Here is a 27815-nt window from a genome sequence, read left to right as displayed (position 1 = left end):
GCCAGTACTGAGCCCTAAGCTGAGTAGCAAGTACTTTTCTCTCTTTATAGCTGAGCTTGTTAGGCTGGACACCTGCTTTCTGACAACCTAGTTTTCAACCCAATGCTTAGGCTTTTAAATGATGAAGAAGTATCCCCTGTATCATTTGACCAGTAGATGAGCAAGGTTCTGGAACAAGTTTCCTTTTAGAGGAGTGGGTGAAGGATGAGAAATGTAACTGGTCTCAAGTCTGAGTTTGATAAATGTATACTGGACCTATATGACAGGGCTGCCTGCTGTGGCAGGGCCTGGAGCTGGTGACCCAGAAGGCCTCTTCCAGTTCCTATTTCTTTTGTGCCTACCTGGATGAAAGAGTGCAATCAGCTTCTCAGTCTTTTCACAAATTAGCTCTCTGCATAGAGATAAGGCAAAGCACTCCCTTTACAGCACTTTTAGATATTATTTGGACATCAGTGACAGGTACCATATCACTAAAATATGACCTACTGGGCAATGGTGAGATGCTATCCCATTTGCTAGGAAGTGGGAACTTAAGTGTTGTATTCTGATGTCAGAACACAGTGTTGGATGTCACAATGCCAGATCTAGATACTGTAACGAGCACAGTCCAAAGATGTTTATGTCTGGGTTTAGAGCCAAACCTTGGTTCTGATGAAGTCCTGAATAACATTTCCAATATTTGTCCCTCAAAGCCCAGTTCTCCTTTCAAGGAGTAGCATTTGGTAATACAGCTCTTAATGTTTATTAACTTGACTGGGTACAAACTGGTCTGACATGAGTGCCAATCTTTAGTCAATACAGCTGCCATATATTCAGTGTCTCAATAGCTCCCAAAGCTACTGCTGCTTAGAATGAAGCAGAATTTACTGTGCTATGGAGGAAATTACACAATGATTCCACATACATTGTCACACTTATTAATCTGCATAGGCAGAATACCATGTTATAGTATTCTGTTTCTCATCAAAGCTATATTAGTATCGTGTGCTTAGAGGTGTTAATATATGGCTCCTTCACTGCTCATGTGTCTGTTTTCAAAGGAAAATAATCTCAGACCTACCTTGTGCTGCACCAAGAAACTCTACCCTATAAGAGAACCCCAGTCCCATCAGGAAGCTCATGATTGTTAGGGGTTCATCCATGGGGATTGTGTTGCAAGAACAGTGAAGGCCTTCATTATCTTGCAAGGACCATGTATGATCATAGAGAAACAGGGCTGGAGGGGGCCTCAAGAGGTCACCTAATCCCCTTACCCAAGGGGAGGACCTTCCAGGTCTAAACCATTCCAGACAAATATTGGGCACTTTGCTGTTTCTTTTCTGCCCAAATCATTGCAGCGCCCAAACTATCTAAATTATGGCAAGCATCAGCTCCAGTCAAAATGAGACAGCTGTGTGTATAAATGAACAGAGTCATATTGTCAGATTTATTAATCTTTTTTGGCCTCAGGGCATGCCCCTGGGCAGGGAGCACTAGCTCTCAAAGCAGTTTACCCATGTTAGTGTGATGCTGTGGACAGGTGAATGAGCTCTTCTTTGCAGCATAACTAACTGGCCTGTGTGCAGCAGTGCCCCAGACTGGGCTATGCAGCTGCTGGCTTGGGCTGTTATCTATTTGTAGTGCTAGTGTTCTTGTATCCTTTGTGGCTGCCCTTTCTCACCACTCACTGTATGGCTCTATGAGATTCACAAGGTAAGGCCAGGTCTTCAACAGTTACCCATGTGAATGTTATCACTCTTGGACTTAAAGTAAAGCATGTGCATGAGTCATAGAGTCATAGATGTAGGGTCGGAAGAGCCCCTGTAGATCTTCTAGTCCAACTCCCTGCCCTGGGCAGGAGAGAAAACCGAGTTCAAATGACCCTAGCCAGGTAGATGTCAAACCTCCTCTTAAAGACCCCCAGGGAAGGAGCCATCACCACTTCCCTTGGAAGTTGCCTCTAGATCCTAGCTACCCTGACTGTGAAGTAGTGCCTTTGGATGTCTAGTCTAAACCTATTCTTCAACAACTTGTGGCCATTATTCCTTATTACCCCATGGGGCACTAGGGGGAACAAGGTCTCTCCCAAACCTTGCTGTTCCCCCTAGTGAGTTTACAGATGGCCACAAGGTCTCCCCTCAGCCTTCTCTTGCAAAGGCTGAACAGGTTAAGGTCCCATAGCCTCTCTTTGTAGGGCCTGCCCTGCTGTTCCCGGATCATGTGGGTGGCCCTCCTCTGGACCAGGGATGTGCAGCGCATCCCTCCTGAAGTGCGGCACCCAGAACTGGACACAGTACTCTAGCTGTGGCCTGACCAGTGTCGCGTAGAGGGGGAGGATCACATCCTTGGCCCTGTTTGTAATGCATCTGTGGATGCACGAGAAAGTACGGTTAGCCCTACTGACCGTGACCTCACATTGTCGGCCCATGTTCATCTCAGGGTCTTTGCAGAGTTGGGTCCCAACAGGTTTTATACAAGTTCTGTCATATTTCTCAAACCAGGAAATAGTGACCCACACAAATAATTGAGAAAATAATTATTTATATAGTAAACAGGAGTGTTCCTATGCTCCATTCTCGTGCCATTGCTGCCAAAATATACATCATGGCTTACCACCACAATTCTTTATATTCCTGGTCTACTTGCCTCCTGACACAGGGTTGAAGAAAGTCAGATGTCTTTCTGCATTGTGACCACCAGGTGTCTCCTGTTAGGGGAGACAAAGCCTCTGAACTAAAAAACTGCTCTGCTTGGTTGAGTTTCTGGGAAGGGTTCCAAACACTTAATATCGTTTTTTCCCACCAGTCGTGTTACTGATCTAAACTTTAGTCCCTTGAGGTGAGGGGAAGGGAGAACCATTTACAAAATAAGGAACAAATTCTATTTCAATTGGGTATGCTATTTTGGGGGTTGCTGGTTTGTGATACGAGGCCCCAGTTCTTCAGTTGAATGTATCAAGAGACCCCTGTGCCTGTGAAAAGTCTCACTGAGGTCAGTACGTTTCTGGGCTGAACAGGCAGCTTTTTACACAGAATTGTAGGAACATGACTTAAATCACTCTAGTGCAATGCTGACAGACTGCACTAAAGGCAAAACAATCTGCCTCTGGAACTGCATATTGTGAAAGATGAGCCTTGCTAATGTGCAGAGTGCTTTTATCAATTCAGCAGAACCCGGGCTAAGATTTTCAGAAAGAGCCAATGACACCTGGGTTCCCTAAATGGGCTGAGTCAGAACATGTTCAGCACCAGTCACCTGAAAATCTTTTTCAGATAGCTCTTTTTGGGCACCAGAAAATTGCAGCTAAAATCCCTGGTCACTATTGAAAGTGTTGATTTTTGATGCCTCTGTTGCTAAATGGGTCCCATCATGTTTTTTTCCTCTCCTGCAAGAAAGCTGTTACCCTCTCCCTTTAGACCAGTGCAAGCTGCTGCTGGCAGAATACCTCTCCCATCTCCCCTGTCCCTTCAGTGTATGAGACTGACTTTGCAGACTGCATGCATTATAGTACACATAGGATCTGTTACAGCTTTCATTACCAAAACCTTCACTCTTGATTTTTGTAGAACAGATGCTTTCTGGAAAACAGGCCTTGGATCAGAAGTAAATATGTTTAGCATTCTCTGAAAATTGTATATTTATTTTAAAAGCTTATTCCATGCCAGGTGGCTAAATTCACCACCACCCTGGGCAGCCCAAACAGCATGGAGATCTGCGGAGTCATGCTTGCTACACCCAGGGGTGAGATTCTTTACCAGGCTTAATCATATTTGGACAGAAGGGCCTGTCCCAGTCCCATACTCGTTGGCTCCCTTTTGCAGAATTTAGACAGCTATGGGGCCTAAATGATGGCACGCCCTACGGCTGCAGCCCTGCCCCAAATACAGCCCTGCTTCTCTCAACCCTGGTTCTGGCAATGCTGTCTTTGCCCTATTTTTGGGAAAGGGTCCTTGGACAGCAGCATTATTTTTGGCTTCTACTGTGTCTGCTCCACTGGAATCTTCCCATGATTGGGTGTGGAGCTTATATGGTACCTTGATGGTGCTCTAGACCTTTTATCTGGCATCAAAAAACAAGAGCTGGAGTGAGCATCTTGCTATAATTGCTTCACTATTAATGTATATGCAGGGCCTTTCTGGTATGGAGTTTCTCTCTGTTTTAGTGACTGTTTTACAAAGTTATTAAAAAGCACATAGGGCTGAAGGGGCGTGGATCCCAGATTCCTGTTCTTCACTGTTGCAGGTGCTGTATGACATGATCCCAGTCTTTCAAACCTGAAGGGTAAAAGGCTTGTGGATCTTCAAGAGAAACTAATACTCCCATGCGTATCATACAAAGGTCATTAGGAGTCTTCCTTGCTTGCATCTATTGATTTTTTTTTTCTTTTTCCAAACATTTCCCCATGAATTCTAATACTTGCTAAGGGGTTGAGTTTGAGTCACCTTGTAGTAGCAGTGAAGGAAACAGAGGTAGCATGGTCTTTTGTGCTACAGGCAAGTTTTGGCCACCAACCACAGAGGGCAATATTGAGGAATGGAGGAGGTGCATGTAAAACTCCATACCTATCAGTAAAGCGCTCAAATGTTTTCTTAAAAGGCACTCCCTGAATCTGGGACCAGAGAGAGCAATGTACCATTGCCTAATGAGCCATTGGTATAGTAGAGCAGCAACATTTCGCAGTGGCAGGCGGGAATGGTCCAGCTTGGGTCTTGGCTGGACCAATACTAGGACACAGCCACTGCCACCGCTTCTCCCTGCTGCCAAGTTATGTAGTGGGTTGGATTTTGGACTGGATCTTCCACTCAACTAGCAAATCACCACAGATACCTGAGAATACATTCACCAAATTTGAAAAGTAGGTATGCCAAGCAGTTCCTGAAAGACTTAGTTCCAGCCAATAATGAGTTTTAGTGAAACAAGAACAAGAGGAAAAAAGGGACTGCTGTCTCCCAAATGCCTCCATGACAAACACAGGCATTGTAGGCATGCCATTTTTCTACACATGCACACAAAATCCTTCCATTTTTCTCAAACCAGTTAATTCTATGTTTTACAGTTGTCTATATTATATATATGCATGGATGAATTTTTTTGTTGTTGTTTTTCACCCAACTTCCTGAATAGCTGAATTGTTTTTTATCATTTAAGATTTTGGCAAAAGAATCACATTAACATTGTTTGTGTGTGTGTGGGGGGGGACAGGACCCTACCTTTTTCCTGCAACTGTATTAATAATGTTGATAAACAAAGCCCCCTTTTCATCAGCAGTGATACCCAATAGCGACAGGTACACAAGAGGAAAAGGCTTTCTGTGTTAGCTAAGACACCTGAGTACTTGATTTCAAACAACTGGGTATATTTTTGCTGTGGATATATAATAGTCCAGTGCAGCAGAGAGACAAATAGCAAAGATGATGCTTGCTTATATTCCGTGCTTCACTCCATAGGCCCATTCAGCTCTAAGGGAGGAAACCAGGCTTCAACAGCCCAGATGATTTTGAAATGAATTGCTGGGCTGGGTGTGGAAGTCAGTAGCTCTTTGCAGAAGAATAGAGCCTTTAGTGTCTGAGCTGCAGTACTATTTTCTTTTTGTTTTTTCTCTCTTTAGCTCTTTGTTATGTCAACATCTGTAGTCTTGAGTAAATAGCATAAAGGGAGAATGCATATTGTATTTCTATTAAAGAGGCAAAATTGGGTAGGGGCCAGATTACTGTATAAACTATGCAGTCTCTGTGTGAAGTGAGGAGGTTTGGAGGAAAGGCACTCCTTTCTTTGTGACATCCTCAGCCCCACCATGAATAACATTGCTTAGTGTTTATATGGTACCTTATGGACCAGATCCTCAGCATGTACAAATCAGCCCCACTGCTTGTAATAGGACTATGGTGATTTATACCCCCCTGTCAAGCTGATCTATATGTTTGGAACAGCATGCAGACATTAACCAATTCATCTAGGCAGGACTGATGTTTTCTTCCCGTTAACTCCCGACAAATACTTCTCAGACGTTGTGTAATTAGGAAGTTTTAAATGTGCAATTATAGTGTTATGATAAAAATCTTACAAAGAGAAGCAAGAATTCTTGTGGATATTATCTTTTATTGGACCAACTGCCTGATTGGGATAGATGAAGACAAGCTTTTGGGTATCATAGTACCCAGCCTAAAGTCTCTTGGGTTAGGGACAGACATCCAAAAAGCCTGAGACTGAATTGAATCAATCTTTGCAGGTTAGTCTAATCTAGCTAGGTTAAATCACTTTGTACAGACATCCTAAACATGCAGCCACATATCTGCAGTGGCTCAGGCTAGAAGCCAGGGGCACTAGAGCAGCCCTCCCTTCCCTTCCACAGGGCTGAGCTGAGGGGTGTCATTGCCAGGCCCCAGTAGGATGTTTTGATTAGGGACGGGTTCCCTGCCCTTCTGACCAGCATGGGGTGGGGGGTGGAAATTGATAACAGTGTTTATCACCCCTTCCTCAGTGTTTATCATCCTATTAAAAAAACAACAGAGGGACATTAAATGTTTTTAAACGGTACCAAAGTGCCTAGCAGAAGATAACTAAAGTTGAGGACCTCAGCTTAGTTCTCAGCCATCAATGGAAAACAATGTAGATAAACCTGTTATCAAGCTACATGAGATTGTACTGCCCAAGGTCTGATTAATCACTATGTGGTCTTCCCATTACCCTTGGTGGGGCTTTGGATCATGCCCTTAGTGAAGAAATTTGAACAATTAGTGGGTCTAAAAAAAGGAATTCTTCACAAGTAGAAACTTCATATTTAGATTTCCAAAAGAGCCAGCTGGGTTCACCTTGCAGAAAGTAAAAAGGTAGGAAAGAATCTTGAAGCGGCATGTATTGCTACAGGCAGAGACACTGTATTGGGTGAAGATACATGCCATTTAGACCATACTAAGAGCATTTAAAACATAAGCATCCACATGTTAAAGCTCATTAATATATGCTAAGTGCCTTCTGAGTGTCTCAAAGTTATGCCTCTTCAGGCAAGGGTTAACTCTGAGGCATGCTACCTACCTCATATTAGGGTAACTTCCCAAGAGAGAGCAATTTGAAGTCCTCCAGCATCCCAAGATACATCATTCCCAGCCCCTCCTCCCCCACCAGAGATGGAGTCCAGGCATCCTGGTTTCTAGCCACCCATGTCCCCACCAGCCCTGCAGTGCAAGTCAAAGTTGTGTAAGCAAAAAACAATAGTAACCCTTACTATGTGAATACTCACAGCACATTCTAACTTTAGTACTCCTTAATATTCCACAGATTTAGTATGGTCTAAGTGTAAAGTATAACTTCACTTCAGCTGGGACCTTAGTGGCTGGAAACTCTTGGTTTATTTATGATGGCTTCAGGAAACAGGCAGCTTATAAAGGTGAAGAAATGGGCTACTTGTTCTGGAACAACAAGAATAACTGGTACTGTACTAGTTATGTACAGAACTCAGAATCTGTAGCAAACAAAAAAGGGCAACTCACAGGATAGGCGTTAATATGTTGGCTATTTTCACATGCCTGCTCCAGAGCTAAAGAACAAACTTTTTTTTCTTTTAAAACTACTTCCAACACAATTTTAATCTGTTTTACAGTGTATGTTTTCATTGTGTCATGTTGAAATTTAGCCATTCCAGTTGTATGTGTGTTAAAATGATGTGAGTCTTTAATATATGAGTGCCTCTTGGAGAACAGATCACATTTGCTGGAATTGTAGAAATCTAGAGGCCTGAATGGCAGCCTGGGCCCAGTTCCAAGCCCTGTATGAACATGTAGACAGCCTGTTGCGAAGAGTGTAAAGACTCTATGCCACCCAGGGTGAAGCAGAGAAACAGATGTACCTACGAATGTCTACAGGGTTAGTAGCAAAGCTGGGGAGAAAAATCAAGTTCTCTGATCCGTCGTTAGTCCTGTAGTTATCAGACTACAGTAGGACCTTGGAGCTAGGCTAGAGTATTACAGGAAGTTTTCTCTAGTCACACGTTGTTTAGAAGTATGATCCAAATGTCTCCTTTTGTAAGCCTCTGACAGAAATGACATGAAGTTTATAATTCATCGGTGTTGTATGGAGAGTTCAGATAGGAGCCACTTGGTGTTTTTAAACTCTAAATAAATCAACACATCAGCTCAAGATCACAAAAAAGTAAAACGCCCTATTTCACACAAGACAGGTGCATAGAGTCCTCCTCAAAAGGATATGAAGCAAAGTAAGAATCTATTAAAAATAAAGTTCTATCTAAATATCCCTTGACTGAAGGAGTTTAACTGTATCTCTGTCTTCCAAAAGAAGCAAGGTAACAGCAGGTAATCCAAATCTGTGAATTAGTTTGCCAACCTGGTTGAGCAGCCTGGGTTATGTACAGTCTAGAAAACCCTTAGGAAGCAGATAAAACTAACACCACAATTTTCTATTTAGTTATTTGCATTCAACAGGTCCTGGAGTTAGCAATGCATTTATGTGTGTATTAGTATCCATTTGAAATCATTTGGACTTAAGAACCCTGTTTAAAAGTGAAGGCCTTATTTAAGTGCTCTGCTGACTTAAGCACATTTTTATACTTAAGCAATTTAGTAATACAGCATGTAATAGGAATAAATCCTGAGAGGTACAATTTTCCATACAGCTGACTATCAAGAAAGCTGGGGATGCTCAACACCAAACATGTTTGCAGTCAGACCTCTTCATTGATTTTATTCCATAAAGACGTGTTTCACAATGTGAATTTACAGTGTGAGACTTCCATCTTTCCTGGTCTCTTCCTCTGAATAAAGGTTCTCATATTTTCCTTTTTTGCGTTGTGAACCATTTCTGTACCTCTGTATATTTTGGTTACATATTTTCCACCCGATACTCAGTATTTGGCCTACTGACTTTCACACTTGGTTTTGTGTATGAATGTACTGCAATAAATTGTCATGGACTATAGAGAAAGTAAATTTAGTCAGAAAACTCTTCAACTTATGGGCTCTTCATCCTTAGACATCTCTGTTTTTCACCCCATGAAGTTGACAAACTCACAATTCCAGTTTCATGGTTTCTGTCTTACTAAATTCCAAATACTTTTTAAGGCAAGACAAATGTACCACATTGAACTGAATTTTTCCCTTCCTCCAAATTGAGGGGATTATTAGCATAATCAACCTCACTTACCTTGACATTAGAAGGACTCTGAAATGAAGAGAGTTGAGCAAGGACAGAAAAGGAGCTGTAAAGTTAGAACATAGATTCCAACCCTTCTATCTAGTCATTTATCTCGCTTCTGGACTCAATTTGCCTTAATGTGATGTGGACACAAGTGTTCAGTTTCTGCTTTTGGAAAGTTGTCAAGAAAAAGAAACAGCTGAAGAGTTCTCATTCCACAATTTGGCTTTGCAAGTGGAGATAAAATCTTCCCAAAGCAGGTGAGATACAGCTTGTCAGGGGTTCCATTACCCTATAAGCTTTGTGTAGAGTAGTGGTAGGAACATGGGCAATTGATACATGTAACAAGGGACTCAAACCTGGTTACTCCCAGTAGAATGGAAGGAGAGAAGAGGGGACTGAAATATGGAGCCAGGGGGCTCATGTCCCTTTACGAGGATGCAGAACGCTTTGCTAGCTGTGTGGGGCTGAAACTGCAAGAATGCAGGCTGGCCCTTAATTAACAGGAAAAACCTGTGTGCAGAGTTGGGGATGGCACATGCTAGAACGGAGGTGTGGCTTCCAGGCTTCTAAATCTAAGGCCTGAGCCAGCATAAGCAGTCTGACCCTGCATCCTAAGGGGAGAGGTGCTCCTGAAAGGGGTGTGTGCAGCAGATGGACTAGAGGGACCTGTCAAGAGGGAGGTAAGGGGAGCTGATGGCCTGAGTGAAACAACAACCTAGAGTTGGGTAGGTTTTTAGCTGGGAAACAGTGGCTTTTGTTTGCACTGTGGTTTAAATTTTATCTCAGTAGACTAGTGTGGCTATAAGGGGTGAGGTGGAGGCCACAGGGGTCCCTGAGAGGCATGTGACTGAACCCTATGCAGGGTAGAAGTGTGAGCCACAGGGCTGCTGTAAGGGCACCAGCATAGCCTTGCCCTGGATCAGGGATGCCAGGGGTCTGAGGTGAACTGGGAGTAGCCTTTCCCTGGGCCACAGGTGCCTGGGAGGGGCTAGGCAGAGGTGAAGCAGCCTTGCCTTGGGCCAGGGACAACAGGACGGGATAGGCAGAGCCAAAAACAGCCTTAGCCTGGGTCATGGGTGCCAGGGGGGCTGGGCAGAACAGAGAGAAGGACAGGGCAAAGCCAAGGGCAGCCTCACCCTGGATCAGGGACATGGGGGAGGGGGCTGGGACAAGGTGCAAGATAGGGACAAGGGGCCCAGAGATCAGAAATACAGAAAAGGCTGGGAACGGGGTCCAAGTTAGCGGGCCAAGACTGGAAGCATGCAGCCAGAGTAAAAGGGGCTAAAGCCAAGACGGCTGAGGCCTCTACAGAAGTAACACCTGTGAAGCATGGGCATGGCTGTAGGGATGGAAGGAGCCCACAAGTTTAGCTCTTTAGGCATGTTGGGCTGGAGAGGGCAAATACTGAGACAGAGAGAAAATGAGTACCTACAGCCACCAGCCTCTGAGAGCAGCTTCCCCTCATTACTTTTAATAAGGTATGGCAGGTAAGGAAGCAGTGTGGGACCCTGGGAGGAAAGGGCAGGACCCAGGCAGCCACTAGGGGGCATCATGGCAGCCCTCAGGCTTTGTCCTTGTTATAATACAGATACCATGGTGACATTTGATAGCAAACTGTTTTCATTGAGATGCTGGTGTTCTTAATACTACCCCACAGTGGAATTGCATATTTGTAGCATTTTAGAAAAACGTTGCTTAATAGTCTTCAAGGTCAAAACTGTCCATTAGCCTGACTTTTTGCATGACACAGCTAAAAGCTATGACCCCATTTCTCCTCTGTTTAATGCCAACAACTTGTATGTAAATAAAGCATTTCTTTCAGAAAGTTTCCCGAGAGCCAGATCCAAAAAAAGTTGGCTGGATTTTGCGAACCCGAGTCCAAGATTGTGATCCAAAAAACCCCTCTCAGTGACAGTAGTTGTCATCAGGCTTAATAAACATAGGCATACATGAACGACAAGAGTTAAACAACCAACTTTAATTGAGGAGCAGTAGGCTAACCTCTACAGACCCTTTGCCTCTTTTTAACTAAATGTCTACTCCCTATCTCCCAGTTACCAACTCTTCTAAATTAGGGAGCACGTCTACATTGTAACTTCTATCACTACAGTGATCATCTAGCCCTGGAGACACCTACATCTATTAAGCACCTGCAGTTTCAGGTTCTATGTACCCTTAGGCCTGTCCTCATCTGAGCGGCTTGGCACCTTGGCTCCCTTTGGTTCCAGAAACTAGGCAGAGCAATGTCTGTAGCTCTTGAGGGCTTGTCTACACCTGCAGCAGCAGCAAGTCCCAGCACTGAGAAACTGTATTATACACCCACCTATGTCCACAGAAATGCTCCCAATCCAGGAGTACAACAGTGAGGAGACTAGGGCTGTCTCAGGCAGTAGTGTAGCTAAGAGGGAGTGACTGGGGCACCAGTCCCAGGTGTTGAATTAGGGGGAAGTAACAATAGCAGCTACTATGCTGCCAGCCCAGCTGTTGCTACACCCTTGTCCATAGCTCAGTCACTGACACTATTGCATGGACAGCCACCGTTGCCCAGGGCACTGAAGTGCCCAGGGCTGCCTCTGATCCCAGGAGGCTTCTCTAAGACCTGTTGGAAACTGGGGTCTCTAGAATAGGCACAGCAGCATGAGTGGGAACAACTTTACACATACAGGTTGGGGAGAACATGCTTGAGCTCCTCAGTGCTGTAACTCACCAGCACTGCAGTATACTTAGGCTCTAAGGGACTCTGGGTTGATACTGAATTGTTTTCTTCAATGTGCATAGCAAAGTTCACAATCAAACACCTGTGGTGGGTGTGTAGCAGTCTGACTGCAGTCTGCACAGCTCTGTTCTCAGTACTATCGACGGCCGGCGGAGCTCACCCCTCGGGGGTGATGACTTTTGGTCCTTGTCCGCACCCCGTCGGGGGTGCGGACGCCACGTACACCATCGGCCGCCCTCCTCAGGCGGCCCCAAGGACTGGCAGCGCTGCCGCATGCTTCGAAGGCATCAATAGTCTGTTCTCAGTGCTAACAGAATTAATAGCCAAGTCAGCAGGAGGCTCACAAGAGCTCAAGACATCAACATTGTCTGCATAGTGCACAGGGCAGGGTATTGGTTCAGTAGCATCTCATCTATGGCTTCATAGATCTCCTGACAGTTGTGAATGGGGGGGTTAGTTTTTGTTTTTTGCTTCTTTTAAAGAATGGTTGCTTAGAATGTGAAGTCGTCTGTTGTCTTATTGGAAGAAAAACAAAGTGTGCTACATCAGGTGTAAACAGAATAGCACTGAAGTGCTGTCAGAATGCCAACTGATGCCCAGCAGTGGATCCATGAGAAAGGCAAATCCATGAACTGCAAATATGACCGTGATGGTGTTTATGCCAGCTTGCTTTCAGCCACAGGATTAGGTCTTAATATCTGAGGTGCAAATGCCTTTGGCCAGGCACACAGCTATGATTTTCAGCACATCCCGGGAGGTCCTCAGCCCCTTATAGGATCTGGCCCTCAAAAACCATGCTGGTAAGGAACATTGTCAGACAAAAGAAACAATAGACATCCTGTTCTGTTTCTTTATGGGACCTCCCACATAGTAGCGCCTCTGAGAGAAAAGGAAAATGACTGAGGGCAAGGGAGAGAGACAGGGTAGCAATAAATGCCACCTAACTGAATTCCAAACACTTTGCTTTTACTGCTGTCATTGGATTCGGTCCTTCAAAGTGCTGAGTACTCTCTCTCTCAGCCGCCAAAATGATGTGTACTTTGCCATCCATAGGAGTATGCTTTTGCTCCAAGTTTAAACATGGACTCTGGTGGACTAGGGGCAAACTACTGAGAAACCTTCAGGATCGAGTCCAGAGATCATAAAGAGGTGTGAAGCACCATGCAAAAACAGATTGTGCCACTGAACACCTAAAGAAGCCATATCATGAAGTGACATGTCTGCATTGTAACTTTTATGTTGGGGCAAGAAATTCTTAGGGTGATATCTTTTATTGGATCAACTATGTCATTGGGGTAAAGTTAAATGAGCTTTTGAATGCAGGGCATTCTTCATCAAGGTCTCACAACGTAGTTGGTCCAATAAAAGATATCACCTAAGAAATCTTTGCCTCTCACATAATTGCCAAACCATAATGGTACAACATCAATCTTACATTACTGTAACTTTCAGGAATTGCATGCCTGCATCAGACTTGAGCACCATTTAACCCAGTGCCCTATAGAGGCAGCCCTAGATGCTTCAGAGGAAGGTGTGAGGAACCCTCCCCTCCACAGTAGGTGGATATGATATAATCTGTCTCCTAGGGAAGTGTCCTGCACCACAGTAGAGTGAGGAGCATGAGATATTATATTCTGTTTAGCCCACCTCTTTTTCAATTTGTTATTATCACTCTAGAGACAGTTATAACTGCTCCCTCTCTCTTTAAATCTTGGCTTTAAAGACATCTAGTCACAATGAGTTCTGAGGTCTTGTGCACAGGTGAGGCTGAAACCACCTAATACCATGGCTGGTTCTAACTATGTGATATGGAGGCACAAAATGTAGTTGATGTGGTTAATGTTCAGTGACTGTAGACATGAAAGGTTTGTCTACACCCTGGTAGTATGTTTCTAAAGGACCTGGGCACACCTAACCCTCCCATGCCTGCTGATGCACTTTAAGCTTGGAAGAGCATGTATTAGATTGCTCCATCATGCTCATTTATCTTTGCCTGCTCTTGAGCCCCTGGTCTCTAATAGGCCTGAGAAGAGCCCCTGGGAATGAGCCAAAACCAGCCTCACTGGTAAACTTCAAGACCTGGAGCATGTTGGCAGCTATGGGGGCTAGGGAGTGGGTGCCATATGCTTGCTCCCCTCAGTCCTGGGGCTCACCACTGCCATGGTGTAGACTAGCTGTAAGAGTGACATCCCTCAGGTGCATGCAGAATGCTACACTTCTGGCTAAGCAGATATCACATCTTGAAGACAGTTATCGGTGGGCACATCTACATGAGACACTGACTACGCAGTAGCTGAATAATGCTGCTTAGTAGTGTGTCACAGAATGGACAGTGCTACTATACTACTGCACAGTCTTATTAGGCTACTGCACGGTAGCATGACTTAAAAGACGTTTGCTGGCTGTACTGTGCATTAACTCCATTTACTGTGCATTTATTTAGTACTTGCTAATACGAGTACTAAATAAATGTGCAGTAACGACTGCACAGTAGCATCTCATGCAGATGTGCCTAATATGTCTTTTTTTGGGTAGAATTGGGCTTACAAAGTAAAGTTAATGATCTGGATATTCAGGTTGTAATCTGTTGGTTTACAACACATATCAACACTCTGAAGAAAAGTTTTTTAGCTCTGGCCATTCTAGAACTGTCTTCTCTTTCCCCCTTCCCATTCTGTAAGGCAAAATATGCCTGTAAGATGAAAAGATGGCTTTCTGGTAGTTTTTCATTTTGTATTTGCTTATAATTCATCATCGTTTGTGGCAGGCCTTTTATCCACTGTACCCTTACATCTTTTATCTTTCTCCTTTTTAATGTTGAATTCCAATATTTAAATGTGTCTTGTCATTGAATTAAAAAATGACCATCATTTGAGAAGAAGACCTATCATATGCTGTGTGCTTTGCTTTTTTAATGTTTGGAGTCTAAAGATTATTTTAAAATAATATTTAAAGAAACATATACTGTAGTGCAACAAGAAAAATGCAATTATCACTTTTCTTCCACCTTTTTGCTAACCAAATTTCTCTTTGCTTTCTGCTGTAACAGCGGGAGACAAAATGGGCAAAAAGAAGATATATTTTTAATTTATGGGAGTTTTTAGAAAAGATGCTTTAGGTTCAGATTAAACCCTACTACAGGTTCAAGGGGAAAAAATTAGAAAATCAATTTTCCCAGACTGAAGAAAAGGAGAGAAAAACACTGCAGTTTATATAGTGTTCTTTGTTATTTCAATCAATAGCTCTGTTCCCATGAATAGCTGAATAATCACTTTTTTTGTATAGTGTTGGTATACATACAGACTTATCTGCTTCAGACTTTGTTGTTGAACCTGCAGTAGCACATTTTTGATCATTAACAGTTTCTTGCTCTTATCCTGGTTAATTTTTTCTACATCTGTGATTCTTACTCTGAGCCTGAAACACAGTGGTTATTTCCTGCTGTGCAACCGGCATGCAGTATAAAAATATGTTTTTCAAGTAAATTAACATTTTCACAGGAAATCACAAGAAGTGTCAAGCATACCAGTAGCTAAATGTAATGTATTTTTTGGTGGGAAAACCTGCAAATGGACTGAACCTTATAGAATTGTACTGGTGAGAAGGAATATACTTAGCTTCGTAAATAACAGTGCTTCAAAAGAAAACATTTCAGTAGAATTTGCATATAGAAATGTTGATTGCCTATTACTAAAAATCTGTAGTGCATCATAGTTGTGTAAAATGTTGATGTCTGGAATGGTCATAGGCCCCTACAGCAGCTGTGAAAGCAACAGTTCTCAGTAGTTTCACAATGGAAGAGAACTGAAAGTGTTTTCAGTTTCTCCAGTGCAAAAGGTCTTTGGGCCTAGATCCACAAAAGGACTAAGGAAATCTCTACATTGGTTCTTCAGAGTTCCTGCAAGTGTCACTGAGAAACCACCTTCTTCCCTGCTGCCAACCTCCCTAGTTCTGCTTTGTGCACCAAAACTGGGAATGAGGCAGTGAAGCAGCCCTCCCAGCAGCCCCTATTGTCACTGACATGCTTGGGAGCAGCAGTGGGGGAGCACCCCAAGGCAGTTTCACTGCTTCATTTCAGGATATGGAGTGGGAGCAGGTGGGTGGGGTATGCTTCTCAGCTTGAGTCCCACAAATGCTATGGAAGCATCACACACATGCTTCTGGACACTTTTGTCCTGTTGAAACCATTGCCCCACGGTGGATGTCTCAGCTTTTGTGAACACTGCATGGGGAGGGGCAGATGTTGGAATAAAGGACTCACTGAAACCAGTTCAGTAGGTGAGGAGCTGCTGAACTGGCTGGTAGTAAATGCTGGGAGAGGGGTATGGCCTAAGTCCTACCCCTCTCACCATCTCTCAGCAGTTGGAGATATCCAGGCAGGAGCCATTTCCTATAGTTAGGGCTGACAAGGTTTAGGCTCCTTTCTTGCAAACTACAGCCAGTAGAAGGAGATGATGGTTTCTAAGAAATAACTCGTAGTTCACAGAAGAGTGCTCAAAATACCAAGCTCCTGGATATTTTGGGGCAAGGCTCCCTCAAATTCTCCAAGCTGTTCCACTAACATATGCATTGAGGTAGAACTACAATCCAGGTCTCCCCTCTACCAGGTGAGTGCCCGAATCGCTAGGTTAGAGTTATTCCCTCTTCCATACACTCCCGGTGAATATTTATTTAGCCATGATTCCAAGCAGAGTGGGACAGCTGTAGGCTCCTCCAAGATTAGCAGCTGAGTACAGGTTTGGATTGACTGATTTTTCTAATGGTCTGGATCTGCAAAGCACCCGGTTATTTATCATTTGCAGGGAGGTGCTTCTGACTTCCAGCCAAGCCAAGTGGGATTTTGAATTTTAATGTTATACAAAAGTAATGTAGTTGATCCTGCAGCCTTTATTTATATTATTGTGGTCCATGGAGGCCTTTATTGAGATCCCTGCCAGGTCAACAGCCATGATGTGTGTGGTTTCTTCAGTGAAACCAAAGCTATCTGTAGGCCAAGAACAGAAGGAGTCACCCCTTTGAGGTGTAAGGATGAAACAACACTCTTTAAATTGAGCTCCACCATCAGTGTATGGTAGAAGGAGCACTTTCAAAAGCTTCTGAACTGAATTCTATTGTTGAAGACAATACTACAGAAGCCATTCCACAACATACCATTAAGGACTACTTTGCAGATGCATCCACTTATCAGGAGGCCTTGAAAGCCATTAAGCTGGTGAAAAACAACAAAGCACGTGGGCTTGATGGAATACCAACTGAAATTTATAAGCAAAGTGGAAAAAAGCTCCCTTGCCATACACCATTATTCTGAAAATTTGGAAACATGAACAAATTCCAAGTGACTTAGATGCCAGGATTCTTAGTATTTTCAAGAATGAAGATAGATCAGATTGCAGCAGTTACTATGGTATTGCATTCCATAGCTGGAAAGAACTTCACCCACATTGTCCCCAGTAGACTCACTCTCCTTGCCAATCTACCCAAGACCCAGTATGGTTTCAGACCACGCAGTGGTACAATAGACATGTTCTTTGTTGCTGGACAGTGACAGGAGAAGTGCTGCAAACAACACTAAGATCTTTCCATAGCGTTCGCTGACCTGCCTAAGGCCTCTCATTCAATCAACAGAGAGGCGTATGAAAGACCATGACATTATCTGGCTGCCTGCCAAAACTTGTTACCAGCCTCAGACTTCTTCATATGGACATGACAGCAACTGTCTTAAGCAATGGCTCAGAAACAAAACCTTTCATTACTAGAACTGGCATGAAGGAAGGATGTATGATAGTCCCATCAATCTTTTCCAACTATATCACAGCACCTTTCCCAGAAAGTAAACAGATGATGATATTCAACAACAGATATAATCTGCCAATGCTACCTTTGGAGGTCTCTGACATTGTGTCTTCAGTGATGATGGCATCAGGACCCAAACCAAACATCTTGTCTACCAGGCTGTTGTCATCCCTGTGCTATTGTATGGGTGTGAAACTTGGACAACTTATTGGAAACCATGAAAACCTTGGAATGTTACCATCAGTGATGTCTTTGGAAAATCCTCTATATTATTTGGAAGGACAGAGGAACAAATGCCAGCATTCTGGCTCAAGCAAACATCACCAGCCTCAAAGCCATGACTATATGTCACCACCTCCCTTGGACAGGTCACGTCATAAGGATGTCTGACAACTGGCCCCCGAAATAGGTCCCATACTCCCATCTAACCTATAGTCACTACTCTAGAGGTGGGCAAAAGAAGAGATTCAAGGATATCGTGAAAGCCAACCTGAAGAAGTACGATGATAACATCAATATCTGGGAGACTTGAGCACTGAATCATTCCCACTGGCACCACAATGTATAATAAGGCATTGGTCATTTTGAGCAAACTTGCTTCACTATGGAGGTAGATAGACAAGAGAGAAAAAGGAAAAGATCTGTGTCTCAGCATCACCAGGATCCACTTCTTCCTCCCTATTTGGCGTGTCTGCAGTCAAAAAAGCAGATCTCAGATTGGCCTTTTCAGTCATCTGTATGTTCAGCAATGGTTCCCTATTTCCTGGAAAACTGTCATGCTAGTGTTGAGGGACTGCTGTCACTGCTGCCACCACTGAGTTCATAGAAGCCCCTATAGAGATTACTACCATGCTAGGTATTGTACAAACAAATAGGTTATGTCTATAGTAGACAGTTAGCTCAGGCTTTTACATGGATTTTAGCCTTACCCCACATCTGTCCTTGCAGAATATCCCCTTACCTTGTTTTTGGAGTGCTTTTAAGCATGGACTAGTTCATTTGCCTGTGAATCCAAGTTAAAGAACAGGTTCTGATTTAACTTGGGCTGGAATGGTCCCACATAATTTTTCAGGCTAAATCCTGAATGTTCATAGTCCTCCAATACCTCCCCTTCATTTTAACAAGGAACAACCCCTGCCCTCATAGAGGTTGTGATCCTTAAACAGACAAAGGAGACTATTTTACATATGGGGAGCTGAGGCAGAAGAATATTAAGATTTGTCTGAAGTCACACAGCGCATGTCTGCACCACATCAGACAGTGCTGGTTTGAAAACATGCGTTGTGCACTGCATGCCAAAAATATGTCATATAGACCCTTTCTGGCACACCTAATCCCACTCTTAGCCGCTGGTGCACTCATGAGAAAAGCAGCTCTGGGACTTTTTTTGCCTGTGGTACCCATGCAGCAGGAACAGGCATGTGCAGGACTCCCTAGCACTGTTTGATGCAGAACAGACATGCTCTCATGGAGTCTGAGGCAGAGCTGGGAAGTAAATTGAGGCCACCTGATTCTCACTGGCACAGGACAGGCCTTTCTCTCAGTAGCGATAGTTTATAAGCAGTAATACCATATTTTCTCACAGGCAATATGCACCTTTCCCCAAAAAGTCAGCCCTCCGAAATTGGGGCGAGTGTTTTAAGTGGGGAAGTCACTTCTTTTGCTGGAAAAGGAGCCCTTCTGGAGACACTGTGCATGCCATGAAGAGGCCAAGATGTCTGCGATTTGGGTCTGTTTAACTAACTGAAAGCGCAGAGTCTTGTGTTAACCCTCCCACAGCCAGAGCTGTTGGCTGAGCACTATAGCTTGTGCTGAAGCAGCAAGTGAGCTGCTGGTAGTACCTTGATGAGGCTTGTGACATAGAAACACTTTATTTACAGGACCTTATTTAAAGCACTAGTTATAGTAAAGAATTAACTATCTTGAAGCTGCCCTCATAAAGGTCTGGGACCTAATTTTGTGTCACAGAAGGCAAGTCCTCTTGATAACATTGAGTGTCTAGAAAGTGTGGCATTGCAGGAGACCGTTTGCCATACCAAGAAGTTCCTGATGCTACATTTCCTGGGCCATCTATGTGTCTGGGAGTTCTTACTCTGTCACACAGCTGGCCATGACCGGAAAAATCCTTTTCTTTACATTCTGCCTTACAAAAGAAGGTGCGTGTTTTATTTGGGGGCGTATTAAATGCGAGAAAGTACAGGATGTCCTTGAATGTGACTTCTTGAAAAAGAAAATGCATGTGCCATACATCTGTAATGGAACTGGACTCTTAATACTGATAGGTTAAAAGGGATTGGAGACCTCCGGTGGGAAGAAGCTTTTTATTTTCTTTTACAGTTCTGCAATTTTAATTGCATTATTGCAAATGACCTTTTCAGGCCATGGCTACTTTGGAGACCCACCAGGACAGCAGCACAAAGGGAAGCTGAAAACAAAAGTTCTTCTGTTTTTTGTCTCAGTGATTCACACTTATTATCACTTTGTATTTTGAACATCACCTTTCCCACTTGCAAACAGTTATATTATTAAAAAGATATCTCCAGCAGATAGTAACCTTGGCAGTAGTTGTCAAGGCTAATAGTTTGACATTTCAGATCACCCACAACTAATCAACTGAACATGGCAACACATTTGAAAAACCCATTATAGATGTATGGCTCAGGCGTAATATGTCAAAGCTAGCACTAACAGCTGTTATGTAAACTGGCTGATTTTCCTCTGCTGAATAGTCACATGGCAAAAGAAAAAGTGCTTTTAAAGGACTCAAGAGCATCTAACCATGAGGGCCTGCACACAGAAAACTGTACTTTTGAATGCCATATATTTATAGAAAGTTCTCTTCAGTGATGGCAAGTACTCAGTCTTCTCTTTCAGCTGCTTTAAGAGATTTTTTTTTTCTTCCTTCTCCACCTAAACTGCTGTGGTTCCAAAAAAGATGTTCTACACGATCTGCCATGTGACAGGTGTCTGCGCTGTCATTTGAACATAATCTGTGGCACTAATGATTTCCATAGCTGTTGTCTATACTTTCCTGGAAGATCAGGAAAGCTCAAAGAACCCAGGAGTTGTATTCAAATCCGTTTGAAGTCCCCAAATATCCAAATCCCAGAGGCCAAAAAAGAGTGAGTAGGAGAGTTGTTTTGCTTTGTAAATCTTCTAAAATGCTACTGGCTCGGGATGATATCCTTAAAGCATTTGAGCTTTCTAACTGCTGAGGAAATAACATTTCTCTTTAGATGCTGGCTAGGTTTCTAGAGGAAAAGAACTTGGTGCTCTTTGAAAACACCAGCTGAGCAATCTTTTTATAGGGGAGGTAAGATCCTTTCAGAATATTACCAGTCACATAAAGTGATTCTAGGTAAAGACAGGCAGCTTTATTTAACAATAATTTTTAATTGGGACAGGACTGCACACAAAAGGATGGTTCAGAGTAGCTTATTGTTTCTTAAGGAAAAGTGATAAATTAATACAGAAGGACACTACACCAAATGGTTGTGGTAGAAATTTTTCCTTTGTGTTAGGAGGTCACAGGTTTTAGTGACAGAGTTGATTGGAGGGGATAAGCCACAGTATGGAAAGATCGGGCCTTTCCATGAACTAATTAAACTTCTATTGATACTGAAAAGAATAATGCACGTACCCTAAGTTGGGTGGGAAGCAGAATTTGCCTCCCATAGCAGGGAGATGATCAGGTTGAGGTTTGTTCTGGCTTGTATATTTGTCTGAGATGGGGCTGAGGAGACATGGGTTGTATGCATGACTCTGCCACCAACCTACTAAGTAACTTTGGCCAGGCCACTTCCCTCTGTACGCATCTCTAGGCAGCTTTCCTATCTGTGAAATGAGAGCTATGATAACTACTTTCTTCTGTAAAGCAGTTTTGAGTTGTATGCATGAAATGTATTGTGCAAGAGTCAGGGATTGTTTCTTTTGTCATTCAGTCTCATAACACCCACGGTGTTAGTATCTCTGCCTGAACATGGAATTATGCTACAAAAAATGGCAGCCATGTTCTAGTCATTGCCTGAATGTTGCTTAAAAAAAATTGTAAAATAAGTATTTGGTATTGCTGTGTGTACAATACTGAAAAGCAAAGTAAAAATGCAGGCTGTCAGCTTGTCATCTGCTTATTCATAAATACTGAAGTACAAGTAGAAGATCATAAAAAATCAAGTTAATTTGAATTGTATGCAATGTAGCAGTTTACAGTGTACCAGAATACAGGACACATGGATTCCAGACTCATACAAGGACTGTAGCTTTTCTACTTATTATGCATGGGGCCAGGGGGACTGGTTTCAGCCTTAGACTGAAGCAGGGAAAAGACATGGGAAATTTTCCCTGTATCACCTGGCCGCTATCTACAGTGCGGGTGCTAGATTGAAAGAGCCAGCATATGTTGTCTTAGCTAGAGAGAGAAGGCATCCCAGTGACAGCTTTCTTCTCAGAAGAGGATTTCTAGCAAAAGAATGAGTCATCCCAAAATAAAAGTGGTTGGGCAACACCTGAAGACAGAAATGAACTATCATGTCAAATTCTGCCTCTCTTGTCGGGGTCTCTCCTGCTTTGCAAGGCTCTGGGGCTGGGATGATGACATATCCTTGCTTGACCCTAGTTCAGAAGACAAATGGATCTGTCTGGTATGGTTACAGGCGTCTGGATATAGAGAAGCCTCAAGACCTTGATGTATTTTTCAGAGCGTCCAGATCTGGCCGGTACTTACCCCAAAGCTTCGTGATTGGCAGAGTCAAAAGCCTTAGGTCAATGACAGCCATATATAGGTCCTGATGTTGTTCCTGACACTTTTGTTGGACCCGGTAGGCAACACAGATCAAGTCAGTTGCTCCACAGGATGGTCTGAAACTACACTAAGACTCTGGCAGGATTTCCTCAGCAAGGGATAGTTTAGGAGGATGCGGGTGAGGATTTTCCCTGCTGTAGAAAGAAGGAAAATATCTCAATAGTTCTTGCACACAGACTTATCTCCTTTCTTGAAGATGTCACAACATTGGCATTCTCAGGTCCCCAGGGATCTACTCATTGTTCTAAATTCAAAGAATAAATTTGTAGAGTCTCAGTACCAGTTCCTTACTGCTAGGCTTGAAGATTTCAGCAGGTATGCCATCTGGTCCAGTAGCTTTGTTGTTCTTGGTTTCCTTCATGGCATGTCAGACTTCTTCTAAGATAGGAGGGTTGGTGAGGGATCCCCTTTTGGGGTGTTGGGGGATGGATTTGATGGAGGCATCTGTCACAATTGATTTACATTTTAGGAGCTTGTCAAAGTGCTCTTTCCATGTAGCATGGATAAATTGGTCATCTCTGAGGAGTGTTGAACCATCCTGCAAATACAGACAAATAGGGCCATGGGAAGTTGGACCATAGATGGCTTTTGTTGCCTGAAAGAAACTATGCCTGTTTGTCAGTGTATACCTGAATCTCCTTGAGTTTATCTTGCCATCACTGCTTTTTGATTTCCCAAATCCTCCTTTGAACTTTGGCTTTGAGGTGTTGACACAAGTTGATATGACAAGTAGAATGAACCCTTCTCTTTCAGTAGAGAAGGGCTTGCATCTTGGTATCACTCTCATCAAACCAGTCCTGGTGTTGATAGGTGGCATAGCCAATGAATTCAGCACAGGCCCTATGGGCAGTGGTTTTAAATCCCTTCCAGAGTTCCTTGACATTGCCTTCAGTTGTGGGCAGGACAGAGAGTTTTTCATGAAGACGGTATTGGAGCTCCTTGCAGACTTTTGGGTCTTGAAGAGATTTGATGTTGAAAAACCTTCCCCTTGCTTTTGGCTGTTTTCAGTGTTTTGGAGCAAGCTGGATGTTCATAATGGATCTGTCCAACAGTCATTGGTTCCTTGCATGGCTTGTGTGATATGAACATCCATTAAGTCATGGGTTCTAAGAATAACATAGTCAAGGAGGTGCCAGTGCTTAGAGTCAGGGTGTCTCCAGTTAGTCCTGTATTTGTCATTCTGTCTTATGAGTGGTTCTACAAATACAGAGAAAGATTCTCAGCCCCAAAGAGCTTACAATCTAATTATGGGACAAGAGACAACAGGCGATGACAAATGAGGGGCACCAGGGAACTTATTGATGAGTGTGACTGGCAGGATTCCCAGTTCACAGCTACAGTAGCCACAGACAGACTTTTTATAGTGTTGTGAGAAAGGGAGTTTCAAGGCAGGGTCTGAAGGAGATGGTTTCACAGGTGGACAAGTAGTATAGGGCCCTGAAAACAAAATCACATATTCGAACTCTGATATGATGGTGAACATGGAAGTCTTGAATGGATGCAAGATAGTAATGTGGTCAAACCAATGATCTATGTAAAATGATCTTTTGTAACTTTATAGCCCCAGAAATCCAAAGAAATTGCATCTGTAACTCCTTAATGGTTTTCTTGTAGCAGCTCCTCTCCCACAGACTTTCACTTTCCTAGCACGGTATTTTAAACAGTCATCCAATAACTTTCTCTTTATTTCCTGGTTTTACGTGGGCAGTCTTGTTTTTGGGGGGTTGCTGAGAAAGGATTTAAATGGCTTCTTTGGTGTAATAGAGGACACAAGGAATTTTATATCCTTGTTCTAATTTTAACGTGGCAAAAATGTAAGGAAGTAGTCTCACATTTCCACTTTGTGTCTCTGTCTTTGTTAGCAAATTCTATGCTTATGAAAGCATGTTTAAAATGCACAGAGCTGGCACGGCAATAGAGATGGAGGTTTAGGCAGTGCTAATTTCTTTGATTAATTCTTAAAATGGTTTAACTGTACAGTCTTAGCAATGCCATGAAGAAGTCACCTGTGTTGCATTGGGTTCCTACTGTGCACATTCAAAAAAGAAATCTCTTCTCCACTGAGGCATTTCAGCATGTAAAAAAGCCATGTTTCCATCTTGTTACATTATCTTAGAGTATTTGATTGATGAGAAACCTTTTTCTTTTTGTGTATCTACTAAGAAGTTTAACAGCTGCCAAAAACAAATGTCCAAACTGGCTGACAGCTTTCCGGTTGGAAGTTATCAACACTGAAAAGGATGTCTAGTGAAACAAAAGATCTTTAAAGCTAAGATACAAAATATTTGCCTGGAAGGCCCAACTGTAAACTCAGGAGTCTTCACACATGTGAACTATTGCCACAAGCAAGGGGGCTGCTATTTCTTTTCTTTCTTTTCCTCACCTTTTTTCTAAAAGCTGTAAGAAATTCACTGCCTGTATATTTTCCCTGAGATAATCAAAAATACAGTACTATAGTTTTTCTGTTAAGTTTGTTATTGAATCATAGAAAATTAGGGTTGGGAGGGAACTCAGGAGGTCATCTAGTCCAACCTGCTGCTCAAAGCAGGACCATCTCCAATTATATCAACCCAGGCAAGGTTTTAGCTACCCAGGTTGTAAAAACCTCCAAGGATGGAGATTCCACCGCCTCTCTGGGTAAATTGTTCCAGGGCTTAACTACCTTCCTTGTGAGAGAGTTTTATCCTAATATCTAACCTAACTTCCCTTGCTGCAACTTGAGACCATTGCTCCTTGTTCTGTCATCTGCCACCACTGAGAACAGTCTATGTGAGCTCCATCCTTTTTAGAACCACCCTTCAGTTAGCTGAAGGCTGCTATTAAATCCCTCTCAGTCTTCTCCTCTTCAGACTAGATAAGCTCAGTTCCTCCTCAGAAATCATGTGCCCCACCTCCTAACCATTTTCATTGCCCTCTGCTGGACTCTCTCCAATTTATCTACATCCTTTCTGTAGATGGGGGGCCCAAAACTGGACACAGTACTCCAGATGTGGCCTCACCACTGCCAAATAGAGAATAATCACTTCCCTCGATCTGCTGGCAATGCTCCTACTAATGCAGCCCAACGTGCGTTAGCCTTCTTCACAACAGAAGCATGCTGTTGGCTCCTATTCAGCTTATGGTCCACTGTAACCCCCAGGTCCTCTTCTGCAGAGCTGCTGCTTAGCCAGTCAGCCCCCAGCCTGTACTGGTACATGGGACTGTTCTGTCCTAAGTGCAGGACTTTGCACTTATCCTTACTGAACCTCATGACATTTCTTTTGGTCCAATCCTCCAATTTGTTGAGGTCTCTCTGAATTCTTTCCCTACCCTCCAGCATAGCTACTACTCCCCCCAGCCTGGTGTCATCTGAAAACTTGCTGGGGGTGCACTCCATCCCATCTTCCTGGTCGTTGGTGAAGATAGTGAACAAAACCATCCCCAGGACTGGGAGCACTCCACTTGATACCAGCTGCCAACTAGACATTGAGCCATTGATTACTACCCTCTGAACCTAGTGACCCAGCCAGTTGTCTACCCACCTTACAATCTATTCATCCAACCCATACTTCTTTAGCTTGCTTGCAAGGATGCTGTGGGAGAACATATCAAAAGCCTTGCTGAAGTCAAGGTATATCACATCTACTGCTCTCCCCACATTCACAGAGCCAGTCATCTTATCCTAGAAGTCAGTCAGGTTGGCCAGGCATGACTTGCCCTTGGTGAATCCATGTTGACTGTTCCTAATCACCTTCTTCTCCTCCAGGTTCTTAGAAATGGATCCCTTGAGGACCTGTTCCATGATTTTTCCAGTGACCTGAGCTGAGGCTGACTGGTCTGTAGTTGCCTGGATTCTCCTCCTTCCCTTTCTTAAAGATGGGCACTATATTTACCCTTTCCCAGTCATTTAGGACCTCTTCCAATCACCATGATGGGATGGGGAGTCAGGGCTAAATCATATTACTCAGTTTTCATATCTTATATATAGGATATTTATTTAGGCTAATCTGACATAATCTATCTGTGTCTGAAAACTAGAGCAAAAAATGATGCTCTGCATTTGCATAGCACTTTTACATCCGCAGTAAACAAATTTATATTGTTAGTTATTCCTGTTACTGTAATACCTAGAAGCCCCAGTCATATACCATTGGACTGAATGCTGTACAGACATAGAACAAAAGTAAAGGTGGATATATGTTAGCAGCCTTTATGTTTTGTTCTGATTTGTGGAACAACTGGTGCGAGAAGCAGTTCTAGTGAACTAGATACACTTGCATCTAAGAGACTATGGTTTATGTCCTTAGTCCTGTCAAAAGCTTCCTTTTTGTTTTTTACCACCTATGGTTCAGGTTTCAAGAACTATCCTCCTTCAGTAATCCCATGCAGAAAATGGAATTATTGATTGTGAAACTTCTGTAGGTCAGTGGTATGACTGCTCATTAAATCAGTCTGGAGGAGTGTAGAGATGTGTTAAGGCTCTTGAGTAGAAAAGAGCACAGAAATTGTGCATGAGCTCCTAAAACAAAGAAATCTTGGAAGCAAGTGTAGATTGGACTGATTGCTTTGACTTTTGACAAACAGCCTAAATCAGGGGTGGCCTATCTGGCACAGATGCCACAAGTAGCATGAATAGCTTCTGTGTGTGTCATGCAGCAGATCTGTGAGGGGACATGGAGCAAAGCAGCAGGTAGGACAGGGTGCAGAAAGTAGAACAGCAGATCAGAAAGGAGAAGGGGATTGAAGTGGCGCTTGGGGATGATGTGGGGCTAATATGTGGCATGCCTGCCAAAAGATTGGCCCCCACTGGCCTACGGTATTTAAGATCTAGTGATGAAACATGCTTCATTTGTGGAAGTATTCATAGAAGAAATGAAAGCCACGTTCTGTGGCTTACAGAACAAATCTAATCTAACTGAATATGTTAGAATGGTGGTTCTCAGCCTCTTTAGACTCCAAGCACCCTTCATTAGGCTCAAGATACCTCTTGGAAAATCCCAGTTCTTAGCTGTGTTAGACCAACAAACACTGGTAAAAGGAAAGGTAAAGCTTATAATAATATGAGCATGCTAATTTTTAAGTGTATGCGTCTATCTGGAAACACTAATGCATGATATTTAAAATTAAGATTGTATATTTATTTAATACAATGCCAGAGCAAAAAGACAAAGAAAATTGCATGAAAATGTTAGAATATTTTAGAAAAAATCACATAAAAATGTTGAATTACTGGAAAATTTCAGCTATAATTAAATTGCAAAAAAAGCAAATATTTGTGGAAGACTAATGCAACAGTCAGATTTCATGAAAAATTTTCAACCTGTTCTAGTGTAAATGTTGATTGTTAATAACCTTAGCTTTTCCTCTTAAGCATATTTAATTTATGTCAATTCCCAG

The 27815-nt window shown here is 43.0% G+C and overlaps 1 protein-coding gene across 1 annotated transcript in view; it reads left to right on the top strand.

The window, feature by feature from the left end:
• Window positions 1–9731: 9731 nt before the first annotated feature.
• LOC149873850 (uncharacterized) overlaps window positions 9732–27815 on the top strand; it is a gene marked incomplete at its 5' end in the record, with an annotated part of 60080 nt that continues 41996 nt past the window's right edge. The window contains one exon of the mRNA XM_090031559.1: window positions 9732–9809. Within this exon, the coding sequence (XP_089887685.1) occupies window positions 9732–9809 (78 nt within the window). The remainder of the gene's footprint in view (window positions 9810–27815) is intronic.

This window comes from Crocodylus siamensis, chromosome 1 (genome assembly GCF_052110815.1).
Source record: "Crocodylus siamensis isolate JL-2025a chromosome 1, ASM5211081v1, whole genome shotgun sequence".
NCBI classification, from domain to species: Eukaryota; Metazoa; Chordata; order Crocodylia; family Crocodylidae; genus Crocodylus; species Crocodylus siamensis.
This window is presented reverse-complemented; position numbering and strand designations above follow the sequence as displayed.